The following is an 18,650-nucleotide window of genomic DNA, read 5'->3' on the forward strand; positions in this document are numbered from 1 at the left end:
GACGGCCGCTGCAGGGAACCCGGCCGGACGGCCCATGCCAAGCATGAGGAGGGCGTGCGCTTTGTTGACGAGGTCCTCCTTCTCGTCGACCGCGACCTTGCGCCGCGCGGCCTCCATTGCATCATGTTGGGTGGCGAACTTGGCCGCGACGGCATTGACCATGACGACTGCTCTTCGTTCCCTCCTCTTCGCCGATTCCGCGTCCAACTTGGCGATCTCCTCTGACATGCACTCCGATCGCGGCTTCCTTGGCGCCTTGACCGCCTCCTTCTTCACCTTTGTGGGTGGTTCGACGACCAGGCCGCCGGAATTTGGCGAGGCGTCGGCCATGGACAGGGAAGAGAGGGGGCGGCTAGAGGGACGTGGGAGGGTTTGGGGAAATGGCATCAAATGGGGCGTGGGGGGGGGTGTCCGTTTACGCCCGCGTGTTGAGCCGTCTGGTTTGTCCGTTTTATCCCAAATAAACAGGGGCGGACAAGATAGGGTCACGCGGTGGAGTTGGCCTTAGGATGGTCAGAAGAGCTAGAGGAGTTGCTACAAGAAACATGGGCCAAACTATAAAATTCCCCAGGAACACAAAAAAAATCCTACACTGCACGCTCGAATGGCGACAGCAAAAGATGTCAAAAGGAAAAAAAATGACGGCAGCAAAACCCAAATAAACCGCGACCAGAAGCCGAGCCAAATTCCGGCACTTGGCACACGCGCGAACCCCCACCGCCGGCCTCCGACTGAGAGAAAGGGAAGGAAGGGAAGAAAATCCAGCGCCGCGGCGGGGGCGGAGGCGGAGGCGGAGCCAGCCGACCAATGCGGCGGGAGAAGCGGCTCTACAGCTTCCTGGGCCTCCTCCTCCTCCTCGCCGTCGTCTACCTCAACTGGCTCCCGGGCCGCGACCCCGCCGCCCCCGGCGGCGGCGGCCTCAAGCTGCCGGTGCCGTGGCTGCAGCCGCGGATGTCGTTCGCGGGCCGCAACGGCACCCACTTCGTGGACGCCGACACAGGCGCGCCGCTCTACGTCAACGGCTGGAACTCCTACTGGCTGCTCTCGTCGCGGTCGCCCGCGCTCGTGTCGGAGATGCTGCGCCGGGGCCGCCGCATGGGCCTCGGCGTCTGCCGCACCTGGGCCTTCATCGACGGCGGCCCCGGCGCGCTTCAGATCTCCCCCGGCCGCTTCAACGAAGCCGTCTTCCAGGTCCAGATCTCCCTCCAATCCCCTGCTCCTCCCTCGCGAACCATCTGGTGGCAGTCATGCTATTGGGGCTGCTCTTCTGACCAAAATTCTTGTCTATATACAAGGGTACTACTTAGAGCCGCAGTTAACAAACACGTGAACACATCTTTTGTATTGTTGGTACCACTGTTGGGACCGTGGGGGTGTTGCAAAGCATGATGATGCAACTGGGGCAATTTGGATGTGCTTCATGTGGCCATCATTTAGCAGATACTTTGCAACATGAAGATATCTGCATACTTTGTCGTGTAGAGGCCCAATGCCCGATACCATGTACCGTATTTCGATACCAGATTAGGTTATGCTTTATGCTTCTGTAGTCCAAATCCATAATTCAGTAGATTCCATAATACCCTTCACAGTAAGACTGCCGTGTACCAAATAAATCCAGTCGTAATATCTTTCCGCATGCATCGAATAAATCTTATGGTTGGCGTCTAGCCTTTTTGGGAACCAATTAGCTTTTAAGTTCCTTATATATCGTGGCGCGATTTCTTTGGTGCCTCTCGCTGATTAGAACCTTCTGTCAAGAAACAAGATCCCTTCACCAGTCTCCTCCCCTGTCCCAATCATGTTTCTGCATTTCTTAATCATATTCTAGTGGTGTGGTCATTTAAACAAGTGCGCTGTTATCTTGTGATGTTTGAAGACCCTACCTAGTGTTGGCTGCAAATTCATAGCTCGCCCTGACTGGCCTGGTTAATGACGTACTATTGACAAGCCTGGCCTTGTATTGCGGCCATTTGTCATGGAACATACTCGTAAAGCCTCATGAAAATCTTATAATCCCTGAGGAGGTTCTACCATGTGGAAACGCTCTTTAATTGAACTTTTCTTTTAACTGGTTGTGACCAAGAAACTACCAGCTTTGCTTGGTGGGCTGGGAATGCCAGAATAATCAATTTATCGGGTAAACTACTTGGAGCTCACGTAGCCCATGAAGGATTAATCGTATTCTGGGCCAGAGCAATTAACCTATTTGAAGTGGCCCATTTCGTACCAGAAAAGCTCATGTATGAACAATGGTTGATTTTACTTCCGCCCTTAGCTACTCTAGGTTGGGGAGTAGGGCCAGCGGGGAAGTTCTAGATACTTTTCCTCACCTCGTATCTGGCATACTTCACCCAATTTCCTCATCAGTCTTAGGCTTGGGTGGCATAAATCAAAACACCAACCACTATAGTTAGATTTGTTGCTAAAATATCGGTATTAAGCCCCAAATTGGCAGCGCATGGCCAGTGAGCTAAAAACCCCTGAAAGAATAGGTTGCATTTTTCATATGCTCTCCTCTTATAGATAGGACGGACAAAGAACAAATTTTTTTCATGGTGACAATCTCCTAACAGAATCCTATTGTTAGCAACGGCAGTATGCTTGTTTGATTTGAGATATATTGCGCCACATGCATATTAACCAAATGTTTAAAATTACAACTCAGAAGTTTCAAGTTTGAAACTGATGGGATCTGTTTTGAGGAGTCACATGGAAAGCTACTTTAAGACTCAGGAAAATGGACCTTTGAATGTCACATTACCTGCTTACATCTGCATAGTTCTCTTATGAATTTTGAAGCATGGTCATCTGTAAGTTCTCAGGTTTGCTGGTTATTTGACTCACCAATAGAACGAGTTTTGAAACTTTACCTCCTTGATTGACACATCTCATCTTGGCCTCTAATACCTTTACACACTTGGGAGTTAACCAGCCCTGTCAATTATGTTGCTGCAATCAAGTTTTTACAATGGAAAAAAGAATCCCTGAAAGAACGATGGTTTCTAGAGTGGAATGATCATGCACTTGTCTGTGAGGTGCAATATTTGGCGTCGACTGGTATCATACCTTTTTTGAGAAAATGCAAAGGACTTGCATTTCATTTCATTGAAAAGGGGGGAATTTGGTTACAGGCGCCCTAAGGTGGTCCACGTATATTATAATCAGTGCACGTCCCAAGATGAGGGCAGCACAATTCTAAGCTCAGTTGTCCCAGCCTTTGCCCAAAGATAGGCCTCCTCCTTAATGTTCTGAACTAGTGTGTCAATGGAAGGCCTGGCGTTCTCGAAGACGCAGCTGTTCCTGTGCTTCCAAGTCATCCAGGGCACAAGAAGCACGACTGATTGCAGGGCTTTGCGCAACGTCGGAGGCGTATTTTCCTTGGCGTGCAGCCACCAGTCCATGAGGGTGGGCTCCTGGTTGGGTGTCGGTGCCGGAATGCGCAGCCAGGCCAGGGTCTCATGCCAGGCCTGCCGGGCAAGGGGGCAGTCCAGCAGCAAGTGCCGGATCGTTTCCGGTGTTTGGTCGCAGAGAAGGCATGTGGGTGATGTTGCAGACCACGGCGAGCCAGCCGCTCCGCGGTCCAGCATCGGTCCTGGTTGGCCAGCCAATGGAAGAACTTGACTCGAGGCGGTGCGCAGCACTTCCAGAACAGCTTCCATGAGTGGCAGGATGTTGACCCTTGGAAGGTAGCCTCGTAGCAGGGTTGTGCAGAGTACATACCGCTCGTGGACCGTTTCCAGATTAGCTGGTCCGGCATGTCTGAAAGAGTGGTGCGTTGTGCAATCTGCCATAGCTGCAGGTACTGGCCAATCTCGTGGATGCCAAGTACGCCATGTATGTCGCGTGCCCAGGTGTTGTTGTCGAGGCCGTCCGCCACCGTTCTGGCTGTCCTTGCGTCGGCGCTTCGGAACGACACCGTATAGCAAAGGCATGATCTCACGAACCGAAAGCCCATTGATCCAAGGTCCTCCCAAAACAAGGCAGTCGAACCATCTCCCAGGGCCATGGAGGTAGAAGCAGCGAATAGCGCGCGTTCATCGCCGGAGAACTGTAGGTCAAGCCCCTGCCATGCACGTTCCGGGTCCGTGCGAGTAAACCAGAGCCAGCGCAGCTGGAGCGCAAGCCCAACACGCTCCAGATCGCGGACGCCCAGACCACCTAGCTCGAGTGGGCGGCAAACATGGCGCCAGTTGACGTGACAATTACCACCATTCGCAGCAGCTCGGCCCGCCCAGAGGAAACCACGCTGAATCTTCTCAAGTTGTTTCAGAGTCGGGGGAGGGGGGGGGCGAAGGCGAGTAGCTGATGCACGGGGATTGCACCGAGGACTGACTTGACGAGGGCAAGCCGTCCAGCCTTGTTCATAAGCTCTGCCTTCCAAGTCGGCAGGCAACCAACAACCTTGTCAACCAGCGGCTGTAGTTGTGTGGCAGAGGGGCGGCGCAATGTCAGGGGAATGCCAAGATAGGTGACTGGAAGATCCACAATCGAGCAGCCCAGGCCAGTGATCATCTCGACGTCCGCCGGGTCGTTGAAGGGCCGTGGCCGAGCTCTTGGCGTAGTTCATGTGGAGACCCAAGGCCCTCCCAAATAATGCCAAAATCTCTCTGACTGCGGTCACATCGCTCTCCGCGGCATGGCAGAAGAGCATGACGTCGTCAGCATATAGCGATATCGCTCGGACAGACCGTCGGGGGTGGAGCTGCAGCAGAATACCAGTGTCGTGCGTGCGCTTCATTAGCCGTCCAAGTGTGTCGACGGCGAGTACGAACAACTATGGGGATAGGGAGTCGCCCTGGCGGTGCCCCTTCTGATGCCAAATAGGCGGTCCGGGCTCGCCATTAAGTAGGACCCGGGTGCTCGCAGAGGACAGTAGGATGGCGAGCCATTCCAAGAATCTGTCCCCAAAACCATACTAGCGCAGAGCCTCAAAGAGGAATGGCCAAGATATGGAGTTGAAAGCACGCGCATAACTCTTGGGGATCCCAGCCGATGCAACAACTTCAGCGATTGCTTGACAAGAACATAGTTGTCGTGGAGGCTCCGTCCAGTGATGAACGCGTTCTGGTTGCGGCTGACAAGGCAGTCTAGCTTCGGGGTGAGGCGAAGCGAGAGGACTTTGGAGACGATCTTGGCCACGATATGGATGAGGCATATCGGCCGGTAGTCGCGTAGCTCATGGGCGTCGGCGTGCTTCGGCAACAGGGTGAGGAGGGCTTGTTCAGCTTGCAAAAGCTCCGTCCTCGAAGCTGGAAGAGCTGCTGGAAGACATCCAAGAAGTCCTGCTTGACGGTGCTCCAGCACGCACGCAGAAACTCATCTGTGAATCCGTCTGGCCCGGGTGCCTTGCGCGCCGGGAGACGCTTGACCACGCTCCAGATCTCCTCCGGACTGAAGGGCGTGTCGAGGTCGGCGAGGTTGCTCTGCTCAATAAGCCGTGCCATGTCGAGCGTGTGGTCGCGATCGATAGCGGTGCCGAGTAGCTCGTCGTAATGTGAGAAAGCCGCGTGCGCCATCTCCTCGTGGTCGGTGAGCACCGCGCCGTTGTCAGGCTGAAGATCCTGTTTTTCTGCCGGCGGAAGGAGCACTGTTGGTGGAAGAACGCGGTGCTGGCGTCGCCGTCTTTGAGGTTGGCAATGCGGGCACGCTGCCTGGCGATCGTGCGCTCCATAGATGCGAGGCCAAGGTAGGAAACCTTGAGCTGTTTACGCAGCCTGTCCTCCTGGGCAGAGAGCACGCGATCCTCTTGGGCTTTGTTGAAACGCGCGATGAGCTCGCGGGAGATCGCCACTTAGCCTTAATGTTCCCAACCGCCTTGGAGCTCCAGCTCGTCAACCTATGCGTTGTAGCCTGTAGGCGGAGCATTAGGTGACGGAAGGGATCGGGGTCGTAAGTGGAGCCCCAAGCGGCGGTCACCGTCTGGAACCCGTCCATGCGCAACCAGTAGTCCTTGAAATGGAATCGCCGGTGCGCCGTGGAGCAAGCAGTCTAGTACCAGAGGGCAGTGGTCAGACACTACGGACGCGAGGCATCTCAAGTGGCAATCACTGTGCACGTCCTCCAGTTCGAGGTGCAAAGCACATGGTCCAGATGCACCAAGGTTGGTGGCAATTGCTCGTTAGATCATGTGTAGAGCTGTCTGTTTAGGTAAATCTCCTTAAGCGCGAGATCGTTGACGAGGCGGCGGAATCTGCCCATCATGCGCCTGTTCAGGTTGCCCGTACTCTATCCTCATCTCGAAGGATGAGGTTGAAGTCACCACATGACATCCATGGCCCGGCGCAATCCGCCCTAATCTCCCGTAATTCTTTCATGAATGCCACCTTGTCCACGTCATCTTGGGGTCCATAGACCACCGTGAGCCACCATGGCGTGCCAGAGGCCGTGGCCACCTTGGCAGTGAGCGTGTTCATGGTGAACATTGGTTCCGTGATCGACATGGCCCTGCTCTTCCATGGGAGCAAAATGCCGCCCTGTGTGCCTTGGGCTGGAAGATAAGTATAATCATAGAATTCTGAGCCAAGCATGTCAAGAACAATAGACGAGTAGATCAAATCCATTTTAGTTTCTTGCAAGCACACAATTGAGGCGCCGGTGGTGTCCAGCAAAGTGCGAATGGCGTGGCGGTGCGCGAGTGTTGAGGCCGCGCACATTCCAAACCACGATCTTAAGGCCGTGATCCATAAAGGTGGGATCGACGGGCACGATGCCGCGGGGGCCTAGACCTCGCACGCGGTGTCGACACGTGCCGGTGTGGGCGCCGGCGGCGCCATGCAGGCTGGGATCTCACGATCGACCAGCGCGGCGATGGCTGCGAGCAGCGTGAACGGGATGCGCACCGCGAACACGTCGTCGTATGCCTTCATCTCCGCGGCGGTGATCTTCTGGTTGGTCCCAATTATATCGAGCGCGCGGAGGACCTAGAGTTGCGCTCTTCTTTCTGTTGTCGGCGGCGCGGCGGCCGCGGAACTGGCGGATGCCGAACGACCACGGCAGGGGGGTGAAGTTGAGGGGGCGGCATGGCCTCTTCCCAGGCGCCCGCAGAGACGCGTTGAGCTGCTTGGAGGCGGCGGCGAGGAACTCGCCCAGCGTCCATGATTGTGGGACGGGTGCACGACCTCAGGATCGATGCAGGGTTACTGGCGGGGAGGCAAAGTGGTTGGGCGTAGGCGTGCACATGTCGTGGTTGGCCTCCATGTGGGCAGGCACCACTGTTGGAGGGGCCGCAGTACGCCTAGGAGGAGGGACTATTGCCGTGGGCCTTTGGAGGATCGAGATAGGAGCCTGTTGGGTTCGGGGCGGGTAGCTGCGGCCCAGTAGGAGTTGTGCTCGACGGCTCTTGGAATGGATTGTTGGCGCCGCTGGCGAGCACGAGCGCCTCTCTGTCCGTTGCGGCGCGTGTGGGGGTTGGCGTGGACCGGTCAACACAGGAGAGCAGCCCCACCTCGGGGGTGGATGTGGGTGAATCGCCACTTTGCCCCGACAAGGCCGGCGTCTCTTCCCGCGAGTATGGCACCTCGCTCAGCACGGCCAGGTCCCGACAAGAAGGGTCAGGCGAACTAGAACTTTGGCCAGCAGGATCGTTCCCGGGTGCATGGGATACCACCGGATTCGAAAAACCGGATGGCTCCGATGCCGCCGCAGCCGCAGGGGAGTCGCCATCTTTCCCCGCAGGCCCGTCGAGCGCGGCGATAGAGCCATCGTCAGCGTTGCGCGCTTGGCCCACGGCTGTTGCCAGCTTATCGTTCCTTTTCCCCTTTCCTTTTCTGGCTCGATGACGAGGGTGAGGGGCCCCACGTTGGCCAGGCCACAGCAGCATGCCGTTTCTGGTTGGATCTATGGGCGGTTCCGCCGCCGCACCGGGAGGGGCAGGCCACGCCGGAGCCATGGCCACCCCATCCACACGGGAGGCGCGGTTGCCGACGCGCCAATCGAGGTTGTCCATAGCCATGCCATCGGCACGGCCGGTGGGCTGCGAGTCCATGCGCCTACGCTTGCGGTCGTGGCGGCGCGCGGGCCCCGGGCCGTGGCTGTGCCCGGCGTCGTTGCCATCACCGGCGCCTTGATCCCGACCATGCCCCTCGTTTGGAGCCACGCTCGTAGGCCTGATGATCACATCGCGGGATATCGCAATGGAGATGGGGTAGGTAAGCGTCCTGATGAAAGGCGCAGCAGAGCCCAGGCGCGCGGGGACTTGCTCGACGATCTCCAGAATGGCGTCGCACGGATGTCGGCAGGATTGTGCGTGCGCCCGGAAAGCCGGAACGTGGCGAGGTTGGCATGGGAGCGAGTGTGGGGATGGAGGCGCTCAATCCAGCAGCTTTGTCCAAGGATGTGCTCGGCAGTCGAGAGATGCCACGCCTGGGCAGGAATACCGCGGAGCTCGAGCTCGACGCTGTATTCGAACTCGCCGTAGCCGGCATGAGCGAGCTTACTCCAAGGGCGAATCAAAAGGGAGAAGCGGGGAGATCGGATGAAGTGGTCGTCATTGAGACGGTCCCTGGTGGCCTGAGAGCTGAAGAGGATCAGGAAATCCATCAGGCTATTTGGTCTGTTATGCCTGTACGAATCATATTGGCCTTACACTTTGCAAGTTCGCATCGTGAACAACTTCAGTGCCAGGAAAGAAACAATGGATATATTCAGCAAGCACAAATAATTAGCAGCTTTAAGATGCATGCTACCTCCATCCTTCATTTATTCATTTCTTCTATGATAACAACCTTTCTTTTATTATGGTACAAGTTGCTAATAGTTTGCGCTTGTGCAACTTGAGTAATACCTCGCCGTTCTCTCACAAAATGACTAACTTATGATCCCTACTTTTGAGTGTGTTATGCTTACACAACGGAATGCAAACTGATATTTAGATTTTTCTGAAGTATGAAGTAGTGCCGAACTTTTCATGATCTCTAGAGTTTAGCTAGGGCTTAACCTGTACCCTGTGTTCCTACCGTGTTAATATAAATTTCTAGATTCTGTGCCTTCGCCTAAGAAATTCTTTAGTTTTTTTCTTCATGGTTGTATGCACTCCCCAACACGTATCTTTTTGAAGCGGTATACATTTTTAGGATTACTTTTAAAGTGGCAATACCTCAACAAATAGGTTTATAGAAGCACAGGTAAATGATGTTCTTCATGTGAATATTAATCATAACTTTCTTCATTACAGGTATTGGATTACATTATCTATGAAGCCCGGAGAAATCATATTAGGTTGATTCTTTGCCTTGTCAACAACCTTGATAACTTTGGAGGGAAGGCCCAATATGTTAAGTGGGCACAAGCAGCTGGAGCTAACTTGACGAATTCAACTGATTCTTTTTTCTATGACCCAACCGTTAAGGGTTACTACAAGGATTATGTGAAGGTAATATTTAGCTTGAAACAAATAATTATTTTGTCTTGTGGCACCTCGTATTTACTACTCCCTCTGTGTTCTTAACTGTCCTCAACTCACCATGTGCACATAACAAGTAAACACAAAATCTATGAAATATTTAGTGAGAAAGTACCATGCATACCCTTGTTGAATGACATGCTACAACCATTTAACCTGTTCCAAAGCAATAAATGGAGATATTGGATTAACTACACTCTTGATTTCCTCAATGGACAGTTGTTTTGAAACGGATTCTTGTGAGGTTCAGGACATATATCATGAAAACAGAAAGATGTAGTTGTGCATTCATTGCAATATTGTGGTGTGCCCCACTTGCATGTTAGAAAATTAATTTTGATAATCTCATCTTACCTTTGATGAGGACTTTAGGAACGACGTAATGTGTCAATCTTTTCTGTACACATATCATGGTTTTCTCTGTAGATTATCTCCCAAGGGAGTGGATATTAGATAAAATGTGTTTTGTATTCGCTGAATGTACCTAATATGTTCATATGCTCTGACATTTTATCTAGAAGTGGTAAAGTGTATTGTGCTATGGCCACTGCCAAGTGACTAGCATGATTTACAAGACCTTCTTTTATGCATATAGCTTGTAAATTTGTTACATAAATAAACAAGGGAGTAATATGTGTCAATTGCGACCCTAATCGACCTGGGTAAACAAACTTGCAGCTACGTTTGCAGAAGCACTATTTATAAACACTTTTTCTCCAATTTTCCTTCTCTGGCCAGTTTTTGATGATTCTGTCACCACTCCTATATAACGTATTACCAACAGGCAATATTAACTAGAAGGAACTCTTACAGTGGAATCAGATACTCTGATGAACCTGCTATTTTTGCTTGGGAACTCATGAATGAGCCTAGGTGTGTGTCCAACTCATCTGGTCCTCATCTTCAGGTAATGACTTCAATGCATTCAAAGATCCATTTTCACTTTCAGTACATGGGGATTTTTCTGAGTGAAAACACTCGGCACTTCAACCCGGTGTCCCTTGGCAGGCTTGGATAGCAGAGATGGCAGCGTATGTCAAGAGTCTGGATGCTAAACATCTTGTTGCAGTAGGAATTGAAGGGTTTTATGGCACTGGAATAGCTGAGAGGCTGGGTTTTAATCCTGGGGACTGGGCAGCTTCACTCTGCTCAGACTTCATACAGAACTCGGCAGTCGAGAATATTGATTTTGCATCGGTGCATGCTTACCCTGACAGCTGGTATGTATTTTTCCCGATTATTTGTACAAATGTATCATGCTTTAGTTTATATGCCATTGATGCATATATTTGTTCCCAGGCTACCAAAGGCAAGCATGGAAGAAAAACTCAGATACCTTTCCAGTTGGGTTGATTCACACCTTAATGACAGCGAACACATCTTGAAAAAACCTGTTCTGTTCTCAGAAGTAGGTTACCTGCAGCATGTAGAGGGCAACAGCACAGTTGATAGAGATATTCTTCTAAGAGTTGTTTACGACAAAATCTATGATTCAGCGAGGAAGCTTCAGGCAGGCGGGGGTGCTTTTATTTGGCAGTTGATGGTCGAAGGAACACACATGTACCACGACGACTTCTCCCTGGTGGCACACGATCATCCCTCGACTTATAAGTTGATAACGGAGCAGTCTTGTCGATTGCAAATGCTGTACGAGAATGATAGAGACCCTGACTGGCAATGTGCGATACAGCCCTAGGAATTTTACTGCCATTGATGCCGGGAAAGCCTGCTTCATCAAACAGAAACTCGTCTTCAGCGTTATCTTGAACAAGACTGCCTATAGAAGTGAACAGCTGACTGACAGGATGTGTATAGCAACAGAACGTTTGTAACTAGTGATAGATTAATCATCAAATGCAAGTAGGTGGCGTTTGAATTTGTCTGTGGTAATTACCGTTTTTTCCTTTCGTCTGTCGGCCACCAATGTGGTTGCTAGCATTCTTTCCATAGGTGCACGCAACTTGTTAGCTACTTTGTTTCTTGGCCACATGAATAGCAAGAAGAGTTTCAGAAATATCGGATTTGCTTTATGTGTTTTCATGTTCTGTACAGTGCAATTCAGTTTCAGATTCGCGCTCGGGATGGTGCATTGCAGAACAGTGGCGGAGCCAGGATTGAAGTGAACCTTGGGCCAATTTGTTTTTCGGTAACATGTTTTTTTTAATCCTGGCTTCGCCACTGTTCTGCAAGAATTGAGGTTTAGCATTTTCCGTACAGGAGCTGCTCGACTGATAAGTTGCAAATTGACAAGAGTTCGCCACTTTTCTTTAGCTTAGATTGCATCTGAGTTTGCCAGAAACTTGTACCGCCTCCATTCCTAAATATAAGATGTTGGCTGCTCAAAATAAATAAATAAATATAAGATGTTGGGGCTGGTGGGCGCACGAGGAAGGAGGTGAGCCGTTGGATTTCACTCGTAAGGTAGACTGCTTAATTGACCGATTTCAACAACAAAAAAGAGAGTATGTTTTGCTTGCAAAACAGTGGTCGGCAGATATGACTCGTGTTGTGTATTGAGGGCTGGATGTTTATCTCGTTCTGATGTGCAAGAATAAAAATCTGCTGACACGTTCTTTTCATCCGGAGCATGTAGCGACCAAAACATACAACGGAAACGATGTGGCGTGGAGCACCAACCACACAAAGAGCAGGTCTGCCGTGCCCGTACGAGGACCATATGGCGCGTTGAAAGTTCCTAACGAATAGTATTTCCCATTTGTAGCATACACATGAGACCATTGCCATATACCCACATACGTTCATATGTTGTGCCCATCAGGAGAGCTACGCCTGAAAAAGCAGGAGCACGATGTTTCTGTATGCACGCTCGTAGAACAAACTACACGGACCCGCAGGTTGTTATCGCCAGCGCCGATGATGCATGGCAAGGGCGCCTATTCGTGGATGCCGATCATGCGCGTAGGCTCGGCTTCATATGTACAAATCTGAAAAGTCAGCGTGGTGTCTCTGCTTTTTTTTTTTTGGGGGGGGGGGGTCTTAGAGTGTGGAGCTCGCATTGTTTCGGAGGGTTGGGCCGTCTCCACGAATTTGAGGTCCCGATGCAAAATGTAAAATAAGGCCCTAAATGTTAAAAAATTCTTACAATTATAACGAGCTAGTATGGCTAGCACATACTCTCACTTAATTATGTAATTTTTAATATTTGTTATTTCACACAACGTTTAGAATTATGCGTGACGACCCGAGGAATAGCCAATCGATTGATAACCGAAAGAAGTATCAACCGTTGTTCAAGGTGGTGTGTGTGTGGTTGGCGCGGGTGGCCAAGAGGTTTTCACCCAATATGGGTGATAGCATAATGTTGATCTTTTACGACTTTACTGGTGCCAATATGTTGGCCTTTTCTTCTTCTTTTATCAGATTGTTTGACTGTATACATTCTAACTATGCAGAGATCGGGTGTTACTCATTATGCTTTGTATCCACTTGATGCTATATTTTATTAACGCCTTTATAAAAAAAGTACCCAAAATATGAAATTAATGAAACTAATATAATTATTCAATATAGTGTTTGCCAAGATGAACCAACTAGAGATTTTAATTACTCAATATAGTGTTTGTATGTATACTCATTGATATAATTATTCAAGAGAAAAACAACCTAAATTAAATACTAACACTTTGTAGGCGCACATGATAGAGTGATGGATTGATCGGTAATACTGGTTGCTTTGGCTTGCGGCATTTGATGTTAACGTCTATCTTTTCCCATGCATGGTGGCTGCCGTGGTGAGCTGACATAGTTGCATGTTGAGATAAGTGGTTAATAAGGGTATTTTTTTTCATGCATGGTGACATGGTGACTCACATGACATGTCGAGAGAATTAAAGTTAGTGAGAATTAACTATTTAGGTTTATAGGATCACAAAAGATCGTTATGGGCTATGATGCTGACACTTGTGGTTAGTGATGTAGGGTTTCGTTCGAAATCACTTGTATTTGTTTCATAGAAAAACTCTTGCTAACCACCTGATAAGGCCAAGAGCCACTCGACCACTTCAGAAAAGAAAAAGAAAACAGGCAGATATGCAAATTATCTTCCCAGAGCTTCAAGCCAAGTTTTTCATGTGCAAGGCCATGTCTCTATCATCCTCATCAATCAATGGGACCGTTCTAATCCAGAGCCAGCAGCCCCTTTGCCACTCGTTCGTTGCCCGTAGTGCAAGCATGTAATACATGTCAAGTGGTTCATCTCCAAGACAAAGAAAGGACAATCCTCGGAGGCACTTCTCACGTGCGGGCACAAACTGATAATCAATTACAATTTAGACTATAAACCCACATAGCAGTACAAGTCAAGTTCTTTTTTGCGAGGGAAAAGAGGACTTTTATTACTTAAGGCAGAGAGTCCGCCATACAAAGGCTTACAACCTCACTAGTCCGTGATCCAAACCACACCGCAGTCCGAGGTGTGCATCTACCATACGCAGCAAGGCCATGGGCGACCTTGTTCTGTGTGTGACTAATATGAGCAATAACTATCTCTCTCGTACTCTCAGCAATCAACCCTTGAATGTCTTCAACCAGTATCGTGAGCATTGATTGATCCCATGTGAGTACAAGTTAAGCTTTACTCCCAATTTTAAGTATCTACACCTTTTATTTTGTTAAAATATTTTAAGTTGCAATATTATTTTAACACTCAAATGTTTAAAGGGAAACAGTGGGGAAGAAAACCACTGCAATTTTTATTGATTTAAAGAAGAATTTAAAAATATTTACAATAGTGAGGCAATAAATATTTACAACAGTGGGAAGCCCAAGCACCTATCTAATGTTACATGAGCAGCTGATCATGGAGCCAAGACAGAAATAGTGGGTCCCCGCAAAAAAAGGACAGAAATAGTGGGGCATTATTTCCTTTTAGTCCTATAATCAAACAGGGAAAGTTCATGAAAGTATATTTGCCTCCATCTTTGAAAGCTTGTCACCTTGGCTCTGAAAATTCTGTTGTTCCTAGACATCCAGATGGCCCAAGCAGAAAAAATGATTATATCCATGAAGAAGGGAACCCTTAATTTCTGCATCAAGCCATGAAACGCCTCCGGGGCTGATGGATTCCTTCCTCTTTGAGGGCAAACAAAATTCCTGCATTCTTTAGAAAAAGGGCAACTCCAAAAAAGATGATGTGGAGTCTCCTCTTGAGCAGAGCCTAGTTTTTTAATCAATTCTCACATTTCTCGGTAATTTAAATGTTATACCTTTTTTTGAGTCAACTCCAAAAAAGATGACAAAGAGTATGAATTTATGACATATTAGAAATACCTAGAGTTTCAAAATATAATATGTCGGATATGCAACTCAAACTGAAAATCACTAACAAATTCACATATTTTAAAGCATCCACATTATTTTTAACTAAAATGTCAAAGTACCAATTTTAGCTTTTTAATATTTGAATACTTTGAACAATTATGTCAAGCATTCACCAAAACTCACAACTTTTGTTGTCCCTGTCTATTGTACCACAGAAATGACATCACAATACTGGTAGACTTATAGTGTTTAGAAATATTGTTGTTCTTCATAGGACACTGAATTCATTATCTAGAGTCGTGCATAGATGGTAGATGTAGAAGAAGCTATGAAAACATTTAGTTACGGGCCATGATGGGCATATATTTGGGGGAAATATGGCGGGTAGTTTATGCTAAAGGCGTTTAATATTTTTTTTTTTACTTTTTAGAACACGAATGTACTTAACATCCATGTGCCCATGTGAACATAGCCAAGGCTAAAAATGGCATCATTTCTGGGCACACATCCATGAGAATTTACTATATATCAAATATATATTGCTTTTTGAATGTCAAATAATAGCAACAATGTACACATCTCAAACTACATGTGTCTGGCTTATATTTTGTGGGCAGTCAACCATGTGTGCAAAAATCCGAGTCAGGTTATCCTCTCTCTAAGTCTAAGTTCTCAACATTGATTGGCTCAGTTGCGTCACTTAGCATAGGTTGTCGCAATTGGTCCCTCCTTCATTGTTTGTCACGATCTCTCTAAGTTCCCAACATCGATTGGCCAAGTTGTGTTATTTAGCTCAGGTTGTTGCAATTGGTCCCTCCTTTATTGTTGTCACACTCAGCTACTAGATGTATATGCTTGAACTACGAAATATTGAAGTTGCAAATGCTTGAACTAGACTTGAAGTTGTGTTGAGGGGTTCTCCTCGGTGTTCATGAAACCCTCAATCAAGTGAATCAATTCATATGTTTTGTTCAAGTTGAACCATTTTTTTATCTGTTAGAATGTAAACATCTTATAATACCCTACTAAGCCAAAATTATCTAGCCATTTAGTTTTCTAGATTTATTAGTGATATTATCAATCTTCCAGCTGTATCATATATATAGTTTACTAGCTTTACATGCCCAAAATAAGCCCTTCGAGAATAGGAACCATTTTAGTAGAAGGCCCAAAGGATGTTAATGTTAAAGTACCATGCTCTAATCTATGACAGCCTCCAGATCTTTCCCTTTCCTTGAAAATATCTCTTGACCCTCAAATATGTAAGTAGAAAAATATTTGAATGTCTCGAATCATGAACCTTTCGACTCGTTACTCTATTAACAAAACCAGACTGACCAAATGGTACTTGTGTCGACTGTATATAGTGTCCCAAATTAAAGAGATGCAACACCTTGGAGTTAATAATTTGAAGTTATAAACAATGAGAGTATAAAAGTATGTTAAATAAACATGTTTTTAAGAATACAAGTCGTCCTTAAAAAAGGGACATGCCCTCCCACATGCAACCCAATTCATTAGTTTGTCCATAGTTGGTTGCAAACTCTTTTTGTAGCTTGTCATAGTGTAGAAAATGTTTCTCACGCAGACAAAAAATCATGTCAGAACTATTGCACAACAAGACTATTCCCCTCAAAACCGAAACCATATGTTTAGAATATAATGCTTGCACCATGTTGCTATGGACCGTTATTTTCCCAATATTATTGTTTTTCGCCTGCCTCTAATGCTAAATACAACTTATGTAACCTAGAGTCTGTGACCATTGCAACATGTGGCGTCTTTTGGTGAGACATAAGCTCCTACCTCCCTTCCTTCCACCGCATCGACATGTCCGTTCTCTGCTTCAAAGTGGCAATGCGTGCCACCAAGATCCATGCTTTTGACATGGGAAAGAGATCCGAAGTCACAATACCCCCACCAACTCCATGCACACCCTTGTCTGGTGCCCCTGACACTAAATGCTATAAGCGCGTACCATTGGTTCGACGACTACCTGCCAACGTTCTCAAGTATTTCTCCTCCATACCATCTTCAAACTAAGCTGGTCATTCAATTCACACATGAATAAGCCACCCAACTTACAATATCCCCAATTGACTCCAAAACTTAACTCCCAAATGTTATATTTGTGTCGAATATATTATGTACGCAAAGGGTTACATGGACTTGGAGTTGTAATTGATGTGGTTAGGTACGAGTTGTCTAGGAGTCGGACACTTGTATCCTAGGCCTCTTATATACGAAGGGGCACCACACGTTGTAACCTATGACGACTTGATAGTAACAAGTACGTGGGGAGCCGACGGCTTGTGCCGGCGTCCGGGCGACCGGTTTTGCGGTATCTTGGGGAGGAGCGCCCGTAGTCATGCCCCGGGGATATAGCCATATCGGTGAACCTCGTTAACAAATATCGTGCCTCGGTGTGTCATCTATGATCTTGCATTAGCGTTTTATTCTAACAAGTGGTATCATGAGCAAGGTTGTGAGAAGGCTATGCGGAAGATCATCCGGAGGTACGAGGATCATGCTCGACGGGTGCCATGGAACGTTCGATTGGTGCAAGGTGGAGCATGGCAGCGATCGCGGATGCGGTCGGTGGTGTCGGACACTTCGGGCAGGAGGCCTGAACCGTTCAATGGGCTGCGGTCGGTAAGGATCGGCTAGACGTGGCGATCATACCGACGTAGTGGCTGTTGAAGACGTTACGGAGGCGGCGGATTAGGCTCGCGATCAGACCGACGACCAGACGAAGGGACGGCCGGATAGATCGGAGTGTGAGAGCATCAAGATACGCTCGGTGTTGTAAAGGACGGTGGCACGGCACTGCGGACGAATTGTGTTGATGATGTGAATGGCCACGGACTGATGCGCGAGGTGATGACTGTTATGGCAGGGTTGGCATTGATGAGTACGTGCGACAAGGCTATACAGATCATTGGCGAAAAACAAGATCAGACACGGCGTTAGCTGTTCGTCGGAATTTGCGGCAAGGTTTTTCCCAAGGTACGCGGAATCGAGAAAAGGAATGTCAGTATTTGGTTGCTCGTGTCGTAGGCGAGACGGCCGCTGGAGCCTCGAGCAGGCGTGTGGCAGTTGGTCTCGGTAGAAGCACGACGCGCAAGGCAAAGAAAAGTCAAGGCAGCAGGTTCGATCGGATAGAGGGTAGTGCACAAGGAAAGAGAATCGTGATGAGGAAGAAGTCCAGAGGTTTACATGGATACTGTCAGCGGATCAAGTGATACGTGCGTGGGTGTACATGTTTCAGGGGACAAGTCTGCTGCTGGTCATGATTAAACAAGAGACGTGTGCATGCATAGGTCCGTGGGACACTTGGCTTGACAAGGCTGAGCAAATCGTGACAGAGTTGAACTCGGTTTCGTGTGAGGGGAGGAAAAGAAGGGCCAGCTATATCCAGCGGAAATAAAGGGCTGGGGCGACGAGGCTAGCAGGGCACAAAATCAATCTGCAGGTTCAGGAAAAAGGTGGAGCAACCAGTTTCGCCGGAGAGCAAATTCATCTCGCGTCGGCAAGGCTTCACGGTGATTTTCTAAAGGGCGGACAGGGACATTGTGTTGGTTAGATTTCTTGATAGATCGCGGACTGTGATGTGGCTTCAGACGAGGAATACGGGATTAGTGATCTTTTTCGTGAGGAAGTCACAGAGGAAAACAAGGGCGGTCAGACCGGCGGCAATAGATCGGTTAGATCGCGGCTCGGCATGGCGCCGGGATTCACCAAATTTGATGTGGAGAAATTCGATGGCACGGGTAACTTCGGTCTATGGCAGACAAGAGTCAAGGATATTCTGACGCAGCAGGGAATCTTGAAGGGTTTGCAGGAGATGAAGCCGGCCAAGGTTGACAACGATGCGTGGGAGGATATGCAAGTGCAGGCGGCCGCTACCATATGGCTTTGTCTTGCGGATCAGGTCATGTATAATGTCATGGACGAACATACTCCTAAG

General features: G+C 48.5%; 1 protein-coding gene across 1 annotated transcript; it reads left to right on the top strand.

Moving 5' to 3' along the window:
- Nucleotides 1–670: 670 nt before the first annotated feature.
- On the top strand, nt 671–11,448 carry LOC125521268 (mannan endo-1,4-beta-mannosidase 6-like). The gene is made up of 5 exons (XM_048686331.1): nt 671–1,191; nt 9,176–9,373; nt 10,188–10,310; nt 10,412–10,623; nt 10,703–11,448. Exons 1-5 carry the CDS (start codon nt 808–810, stop codon nt 11,097–11,099), a joined length of 1,314 nt encoding a protein of 437 aa, XP_048542288.1. The 5' UTR covers nt 671–807; the 3' UTR covers nt 11,100–11,448.
- Nucleotides 11,449–18,650: the final 7,202 nt, after the last annotated feature.

The sequence above is a fragment of the Triticum urartu genome, chromosome 7 (genome assembly GCF_003073215.2).
Source record: "Triticum urartu cultivar G1812 chromosome 7, Tu2.1, whole genome shotgun sequence".
Taxonomy (NCBI): Eukaryota; Viridiplantae; Streptophyta; class Magnoliopsida; order Poales; family Poaceae; genus Triticum; species Triticum urartu.